This window comes from Micropterus dolomieu, linkage group LG22 (assembly GCF_021292245.1).
Source record: "Micropterus dolomieu isolate WLL.071019.BEF.003 ecotype Adirondacks linkage group LG22, ASM2129224v1, whole genome shotgun sequence".
NCBI classification, from domain to species: Eukaryota; Metazoa; Chordata; class Actinopteri; order Centrarchiformes; family Centrarchidae; genus Micropterus; species Micropterus dolomieu.
The window spans coordinates 35819614-35828888 of record NC_060171.1 but is presented as its reverse complement, the minus strand read 5'-3'; the positions used below and the strand labels follow the sequence as shown (position 1 = coordinate 35828888).

Sequence of the window (9275 nt, the reverse complement as noted above, 5' to 3'; positions counted from 1 at the left end):
ACTGTATGTCTTAAGCACATTTCTTAAAAATAAAAAACAAAACAAAAAATTTAAAATGTCATATGTATTCACAGCCTTTGCTCAATACTGGCACCAATTATTCTCTATTCTTTTTGAGTATCATGCTACAAGCTTGGCACACCTACTTTTGGGCAGTTTCTCCCATTCTTTTTTGCAGGACCTCTCAAGCTCCATCAGGTTGGATGGGGAGTGTCGGTGCACAGCCATTTTCCGATCTCTCCAGAGATGAACGGATTAAAGTCTGGGCTCTGGCTGGCTCATTCAAGGACATTCACAGAGTTGTTCTGTAGCCACGCCTTTGTTATCTTGGCTGTGTGCTTAAGGTCATTGTCCTGCCAGAAGATGAACCTTCGCCCCAGTCTGAGGTCCAGAGTGCTCTGGAGCAGGTTTTTATCAAGGATGTCTCTGTACATTGCTGCCTTCATCATTCCCTCAGTGGAAACAAGAGGCACCTGAGCTCAATTTTGAGCGTCATAGCAAAGGCTGTGAATCTTTATGTACATGTGCTTATTTTGTTTTTTATTCTAACAAATGTGCAAAGATTTCAAACAAACTTATTTCACGTTGTCATTCTGGGTTATTGTTTGTAGATTTTTGAGGGAAAAAATGAATTTCATCCGTTTTGGAATAAGGCTGTAACATAACAAAATGTGGAAAAAGTGAAGTGCTGAGAATACTTTAAGGATGCACTATATGTTGAAGGAATGGACCTCACTAAATTCATGTGTAGCCCTTTATCTTAAAAGCAGAATTATTAAGCTTTTATTAGAAATAGATAAAATATAGTACACTTTTCATGAGCTAAGAAAAACACCTGTATTTTTTTACTTGTATATAAACTTATGTAGTTTCTCTCACGAAAATGTTTTTTGACTCCAGCTGATAGTGTATCTGAGCATAACAGTGCCAATGGTCCGAAACCACTGTAATCCTATATGTTTGTTTCTTCTTTCCTTATTTCTTCTTGTTTCCTTGGTGCAGAGTGTCAACGGGCAGAGGGGGAGGATAACACAATATCTGTCAGTTCCAACGGTGAAGACTCAGAGGAGACTCAGATGAGGCTCCAGCTGAAGAGGAAACTACAGAGAAACAGAACGTCTTTCACACAGGACCAGATAGAAGCATTGGAGAAAGGTAACTGCTCGTTCATCAGTACATCATACACCCACATACACACATTCATTTTTATGGGTAAAAGTATGTTATACAGTGTTGTTTCATGTGTAAATGTTGTGATTTTTGATCATCTGAATTCTTTATGTGACTGAAGTGTGGAAAACATCTACTTTGACTCGACTAAGTCAGTTTCACAATGTAGCAGTCAGACAGCTACAGGGAATGTTGACATGATGACCTGGGCCCCATTTCAGAAAGTGGGATTAGTGAAAACATAACATACTCGGAGTGTGTTAAGCCTGAGATGAGAGAAACTGGGTTTCTGAGATCAGACTGAGATCAGACAATGCTGTGAACCTAACCAGGAGTTTTTCACTGACTCCCCTCCGGCAGGGCCTGAAGCAGCAGTCTGACACACCATTTAATTTCCACATTCATTATTGGGGTCCCAACTAAGGATTTACATAGTCGAATCAGAATTGTCAAGTCTTACCTATAGTTGACTGATAGTAGAATAATGTGTGATTGTACGCAGCGATAGAAAATTGTGTATAAAAGGAGCCTGCACAATGGAGCGCTTTTCTCCCCAAAGCAGAGTGCACAGAGCCTGCTCCAGCTACCGCCTACTTAAAGCACTCCTTGGGTGATAACTATGGATAGAGACTTTTTGATTAACTTTTATTTTAACTTCCGTGTGAGTTATGCTATGGCAATGGCAGCACCAACAGCGGTGGCTGTGATTGCCTCATAGCTATGTTGGCCCAGCTTGGACCTAAGGCTGCTCCTAAACCTCTGGTCTGGACAAAATGGGACTCAGGTTGGCCAAGAATCTTTGCAGAGACCTGCTTATCAACTTCCTGGATCAAGCAAGTCCATGCGCAGTTTTCAAGCTGTCAGCGCTGGACTCTGGGGAGGGACTCAAGTTTAAATCTATGATGCTTGGTGCTCAAATGTCAAGATGGAACCTGTACTGACTTTTTATGTGAGGATGATGACCACCTTATCATCTTGTTACTCCTGTTTACATTCACTTAAAATCACTTAAAATCAGCAAAGGACGCCTGTTTAAACAGGTGTTTCTCTTGCTCTCTCTCTCTGTCTCTATCTCTCTCAAACTGCTACATTGGGTGGAAAAGGAATTAGCTCTGAAAGTTATTTGAAAAGCAAGAAGGCTAAGACAACCAACTATGATTTGATCTCTGCCTTTAAGCATTCTGGACAGCACAAATGTGGAGCTAACAATAGGGTAATTACATGGCAGAATATTTGCCAAAAAGCCTATACTTAAGCGGATACCAGCATATGGTGCACTTTATAATCTCAGAGATTATCCGAGTTTTTGTTCCTAAATTTCTATGTATATAAATAAAAGTATGTTGTTTCATTTTATTTTTAAATGTTACTATATTTGAGAAGATGTTTAATTATCTGTTAAGTTCTGTGTGTGACATGAAGACATGAGCTCCGCTAAACATGATTTGTGACATTTTGGGGGTCTCTAAAATTTTGACATCACGCTATTTTTGCTATTCATTTCTATTTTTCTGTATCATAGATCATGCTTAAAATCAGGAGATTGTGGCTTTATCCAGCCAAAGAGAATGATTCCACTCCCGTGCCCTGCTCCCTCTCTGGTAGACCTACTAGGTTGTGTTACTTGTCTGGTGCGCTGTGACGGTCAATAATCATTCCCTCTGGCTGGGTGAAGCCAGACCATCTGATTTTAGGCATAATCCATGATGATAGGCTACAGAAAAATAGAAATGAATGGCTGCAGCGCCAGCAACTTTCTAAATTCTTTCATCTCACAGAGAAAATCAACTTCAGGTCAAAACTGTAGCAGCTATAATAATAGTATAAACCATGCCTGATAATTTCACATTTAGCACTGGGGCTGTTGTATGTTTATTTGTAGCAGCAGAAAAAGTATTTAAATTGAGTATTTAAGTTGAGTTGAGTTATGCTATGGCAATGGTAGAGGGTGCTGTGATTGCCCTGTCGGCACTGCCATTGCCATAGCATAACTCACACGGAAGTTAAAATAAAAGTTAATCAAAAAGTCTCTATCCATAGTTTTCACCCAAGGAGTGCTTTAAGTAGGTGGTAGCTGGAGCAGGCACTGTGCACTCTCTGCTTTGGGGAGAAAAGCTGCTCCATTGTGCAGGCTCCTTTTATATACACTTATCTTGAGGCAACAAGTTACTATCTTGAGGCCTCAAGAGGCATATTTCTATCAACACAAGTTAAGAGTAGCACTTAGTCTTGGAAAGACAGCTCACACGTTTAAAAGCATAGACATATGGCAGAGGAATAGCCTAACTGCAAAAATGATAACGAACAACACATAACTAAAGTTTTTGAAGGGCTGGAGGTAGTGGGTTCTACATTTACAAGGTTTAGCGTGTGTTAAAAGTGGTATATTATGTACAGTGCTTTCCCAATCTGGGGCAACAGCAAATTACAGTTTGGAGGTTAAACCCCTGAAAACTTTCACTGGCTGTAATTACAGGACACATCATTGTACCCTTTACTATAATGCTAAATGGCCCTCTCTTTATGCAAGAAGGTACACTCATTGGCTGTGTTTCATCTATAAGGCACTTCTTGGACTAGCTCCTACCGATTTGAGTATCTTTTTAACAGTACTCAAGGCTATTATGGATTACGTTCTAAGGACGTCCTACACTTATTGGACCCCTGTGTCCGAACAGAATTAGGTTAAAAAAGCCTTGTTGTTTGCTGCACCATCTGCTTGGAACCTTCTTCAGAACTCGATGAAACTGTCTGCCTTTATTCCTTATAGACACTTTGTTTCAACTCAAAGGATATGGAGCAGGTGAACATTGGTCAGTGTTGCTGTTTATAAAGTTGTATTCTGCCTTATTCAACACAGGGGCTTGTGTTATATGTATGTGTCGTACCTGATGTCTTTTATATGTTGGAAACTGAGACTCACCTGGTTAAATAAAGGTTAAATAAAAAATAAATAAAAACATGATGTAAAATGGTTTGATGAAGATGGCCATGTATGGAAATAATGTGAGTTATGCAGTTCTCCAGCATGAATGTGAAAACTGATTCAGTGAAATGTGGTAAAGGCCATAACACAGCCACGCACAGCTGTCAGTTATAGTGGTTGTTGCTTCACTATTATCATGACTTGAGAATATCACTGCACAGCCACCATCGTCCCTATACCAGAAGTCTGCAGTGTCTAACGACTATCGCTCTGTGGATCTCACCCCCATTCTGATGAAGTGCTTTGAGAAACTGGTTCTTCAGCACATAAAGAACAACATCCCAGCCAGCCTGGACCCTCACCAGTTTGCTTTCAGACCCAACAGATCCACAGAGGATGCCATCTCCACTGCCCTCCACTCAGTCCTCACACACCTTGAAAAAAACACCTACATCAGAATTCTGTTTGTGGATTTACTACACTCTGTATCTGGATATTGGACTTCCTCTCAAACAGACCCCAGGCAGTTCAGACTGGCAGACAAACCTCCTCCACTCTAGTGCTCAACACCCGAGCCCCCGAGGGCTGTGTGCTCAACCCCTCCTGTTCACGCTGTACACCCACGACTGCATCCCCCGACATGAAGAGAACTCTGTTGTGAAGTTTGCAGACGACACCACCATCATCAGCTGGATTTCAAACAACAATGAGTAACTTTATATCAGGAGGAAATCGACAATCTTACAGAGTGGTGCACAGTGAACAACCTACTGCTCAATGTCAGCAAAACTAAGGTGACAAACACACACACTCCTGTCTACATCAGTGAAGCTGAGGTGGAGCAGATGAACAGTTTCAGGTTCCTGGGAATCAGCATCACATCTCCACACTGGTGGGAAGAATGAAAGCTCAGAATGGCTTTATTTCTTAAGGAAATTTATGAATATAAATGCTCTGTATTTGTATAGCGCCTTTCTAGTCTTTTCGACCCCATTTATACACATTCATACACTGGGGCAGAAACGGAAATACACATACACAAACAGATGGAACAGCCATTGGGAGTAATTTTGGATTCAGTATTTTGCCCACTGATACTTCAACATCCAGACTGGGGGAGCTGGGTATTGAACCACCGACGATTTGATCAGAAGGCTCTACCCCCTGAGCCACAAAAGATAATAGAAAGCATCCTGACTGGAAACATCACTAACATGGGATGTGCACGGCCCAGGACCGGAGGGCTCTGCAGCGGGTGATTCAAACTGCTCAGAAGTTCATTGGTACCCATCTCCCAAGCATCAGTGATATCAGTGAGGTGAGGTGCCTATGTCCAAAGGATACTAAAGGATACTAAAGCCACAGCCTGTTCACCCTGCTGCCTTCTGGGAAGAGATATAGTATATAAGTTTCTGCTGCCACACCACCAGACTACAGAGCAGCTTTTTCCGTCAAGCTATGAGACTCTGCACTGCAGCATGGGAAATTGTTTCATTTCTGTATATAATTTTTGTATATAACGTTTACTCTTTGCTTTGTAGCATAAAGTGAACAACAAATTTCATCTCATTATACAACCCTGTTGTAAAATGACAGATCAATCTATTTTAGCTTTAGAATCCTGATGTACATCAATTACACAAAGCACAGCTAATGTAATTATTTAATGACACAATGTTTTTTTGTTTCAGAATTTGAAAGGACTCACTATCCAGATGTGTTTGCCCGAGAACGCCTTGCCAACAAAATAGACCTTCCAGAGGCAAGAATACAGGTAGGTTCAATTATTTATTGTTATTATTATTAGGGCCCGAGCACGAACCGTGCGAGGTCCCTATTGAAATTGTAAAGATTTTTATTTTTTTTTTCTGCAAAGTAAGCTGAATTTTGGGGGCCTAAACATACCCGAAAACTCACCAAACTTTGCACACATGTCAGAAGTGGTGAAAAATTTCGTATTTTATGGGTTTCGCGCATGGGCGTGGCAAAATGACTCGCTAGAAAATTGGAAAAAATTAGCCCCTCATTCACGTTCAACCTACATGAACGTGGGGGGACATGTATCATATCAAGATGCACAAAAAAGCCTCAAGAACCCATACCCTAAACTCAACAGGAAGTCGGCCAATTTTACGACTATTTTTGGATGATTTACACACTTCGTAATTTAACTAACTCCTCCTAGGGATTTAGTCGGATCGACGTCAAATCTCTGCTGTGCCTTCTAAATCCATTGACGATGAAAAGTTGTGCTATTTGCGAGTTTTCGTCAATGGGCGTGTCTGTGGCGTCGATGATTCGCCATGACACAGGAAGTTGTTGTAACTTCAGTGTACAGTACATGCTCACATCTGCACCAAACTGTACATGTAGGATAAGAGTCCCGCCCTGAACACATGTACATGCCGACATTCACCCACAGTCATAGCGCCACCTGCTGGCAACAGGAATTGACTTTTATCGAAGCAGCCCCCGCCGCACGTTTCACCTGCGTGTACAAATTTTCTGTGGTACGTGTATCATGTCCAGATGTACCAAAAAGCCTCTTGGAGCGATGCCCTAAAACGAACAGGAAGCGGCAATTTTGAATTTTACGTCAAATTTTGGATGATTTACACACTCTGTACTTTAACGAGTTTTCGTCAATGGGCGTGTCCGTGGCGTGGCGTCAAAGATCAACTCTTCGCCATGACACAGGAAGTTGTTGTAACTTCAGTGTACATGCTCACATCTGAACCAAACTTTATGTGCTCCCACCCCGCAGACATCTACACACCAATACCGATTTATATTCATAGCGGCAAGTGCTATGTAGCTCCACATAGGGGACACAGGAAGTGACATAACACCTTCATGCAGCGTCGGAACCGCGTAGCAAATTCACAGCCGCACCGGCAGAGCTCCAGAATATGCAACGCGGTAAACCTATCCTTTAACAACCAATGTTTTTTACTTTTTATTCTGGCATGTGCAGGTTTGGTTTTCCAACAGACGTGCAAAGTGGAGAAGAGAAGAGAAGCTAAGAAATCAACGTCGTCAGATATCCAATTCCTCCAACCATATTCCCATCAGCAGCAGCTTCAACACCAGTGTTTACCAGTCTCTAACACAACCTACTACACCAGGTACTGACGAGGACCTATACTACAAATACATATACTACACATCTGACCAGCACTTATTATGAGCATAATAACTAATGAAGTTTGTTTTAATAGTTAGTCAACCAAAACTTTATTTTTTAGTGTAAATAGGCCTTCTTCACTGTAGATATTTTGACATAGTAGGAAAGGTAACTAATGACATTAACAGTGGCTATGTTCAACTCAAGCATCCTGGTAAACCCAGTGAAATGATAGCGAGTCAGCACGTGTTGTTTGCAGTGGATTCTTATAGTGACTATAGTGAGTTGCTGAATAAGCGCCCACAAGTTCTTTACTTTTTTCTTCATTTAGCTGACGCTTTTATCCAAAGCGACTTACGATTACTATATACAGTATATCAGAGGTTGCACGCCTCTGGAGCAACTAGGGGTTAAGTGTCTTGCTCAGGGACACATTGGTGGATGTGTCACAGTGAGGAATTGAACCTGGGTCTCTCACACCAAAGGCTTGCTCTTTTTTTCAATGACAGGCTTTGTAGAACAACATGTTTATATTTCTCAATGGAATTTATTTAAAAAAGTATAACTATGTTATCAGTACTAAAATTCAGGTATAATATCAGAACTAGCATAAGACATGTCAAATGATACCTTTATGGTGATCCAGTTCCACAGTAAAAAACAAAACAAACATCTATATAAACTTCTCAAACCACTCCTGCAGCATAATGTACTTCTCCTCTGTCCCACCAAAAACGCATGCTGAATACGAAGCATGGTTAGCGCTTTGTCACATGCAACTCTGTTGCTACTGTTGTTGTGATCAGTCTCAAATCTAGAGCTCCATAATTGAAGACTTCTCTTAAAACTCCTGTACCTTTCTTGTCCAAGCTCCTGAAAATACCGCTATGCTACTGCAGCTTTAGTATCGTCCATCATGAAGATTTCTGATTAAGGTACTGAATTATGTACCAGAGTTCTAAGGACTTACATAGCTGTTTTTGACAGCTCAACTACATCTGGACATGTGGGTTGGGGATCAAACCCCACTAACCCTACAATTAATGGATTACATGCCCTACCACACACAGTATCAAAATATTGTGACTTGCAATACAATGACTTTAAATCTCCCTTGCATCTGCTGTTGTCATAGAGATATTCTAATAGGTTGTATGTTCAGTTATATTGCCTGAAATACTGTACAAATCTCTCTGTATATCTCCATGCCGGTCTCTCTAGTGTCCTTCTCATCAGGGTCCATGTTGGGAAGGTCAGATCCAGTTCTGTCCAACAGCTACAGCCTACCAGCTATGCCCAGCTTCAGTATGGCTGCCAGCCTGCCTATGCAAGTAAGATTCTATTACAATACGGCACAATACACAACTAATCAAGCATTGGAATACTTCAAGTTAGAGATAACATCTTCATGTGTGTCATTACCTGACTTAAGCTCAGGCTGGCTGATATACATGTTATGTTGACTGCAGTTGCTTAGAACATTATTTTGCAAATGATTGTCATGGTGTGAACATGGCTAAACATGAACCTCCAACTCAGGTGGTGCCTTGCTTGTCTCATTGAGCTGTACAGAAACCTAAATCACCACCCCTGACAGAATAGATGAGTCAGAGGCTCTGGCAAAAAAACAGAATTGTCGAGCAGAAGTTGAGCCTAGTTCAACTATTGCCAAAACACAAAGTGACACTGTGTGAGAATACACTGCATTGGCCAATCAAATAAAAAAATCCTGCCAGATTGTTTGGGATGTTGCACAGGGAATCTATTGGTAATAGGTATATATAACTGATTCCCTCAATTTCAATTCAATTTCAATTTCAATTTTATTTATATAGCGCCAAATCACAACAACAGTTATCTCACAGCGCTTTTCATAAAAGAGCAGGTCTAGACCATACTCTGTGATGATATTTACAGAAGCCCAACAGTTCCCACCAAGAGCAAGCACTAGGCGACAGAGGCAAGGAAAAACTTCCTTTTAAGAGGCAGAAACCTCGAGCAGAACCATGGCTCAGGGTGGGCGGCCATCTGCCTCGACCGGTTGGGGTGAGAGAG

General features: G+C 41.2%; 1 protein-coding gene across 1 annotated transcript in view; it reads left to right on the top strand.

The window, feature by feature from the left end:
- The window catches only part of LOC123961754 (paired box protein Pax-6-like), a 34833-nt gene that overhangs the window by 23823 nt on the left and 1735 nt on the right, over positions 1-9275 (top strand). Inside the window, exons 6-9 of the mRNA XM_046037398.1 lie at positions 1003-1155; positions 5788-5870; positions 7071-7221; positions 8442-8551. Of these exons, the coding sequence (XP_045893354.1) occupies positions 1003-1155; positions 5788-5870; positions 7071-7221; positions 8442-8551 (497 nt within the window). The remainder of the gene's footprint in view (positions 1-1002; positions 1156-5787; positions 5871-7070; positions 7222-8441; positions 8552-9275) is intronic.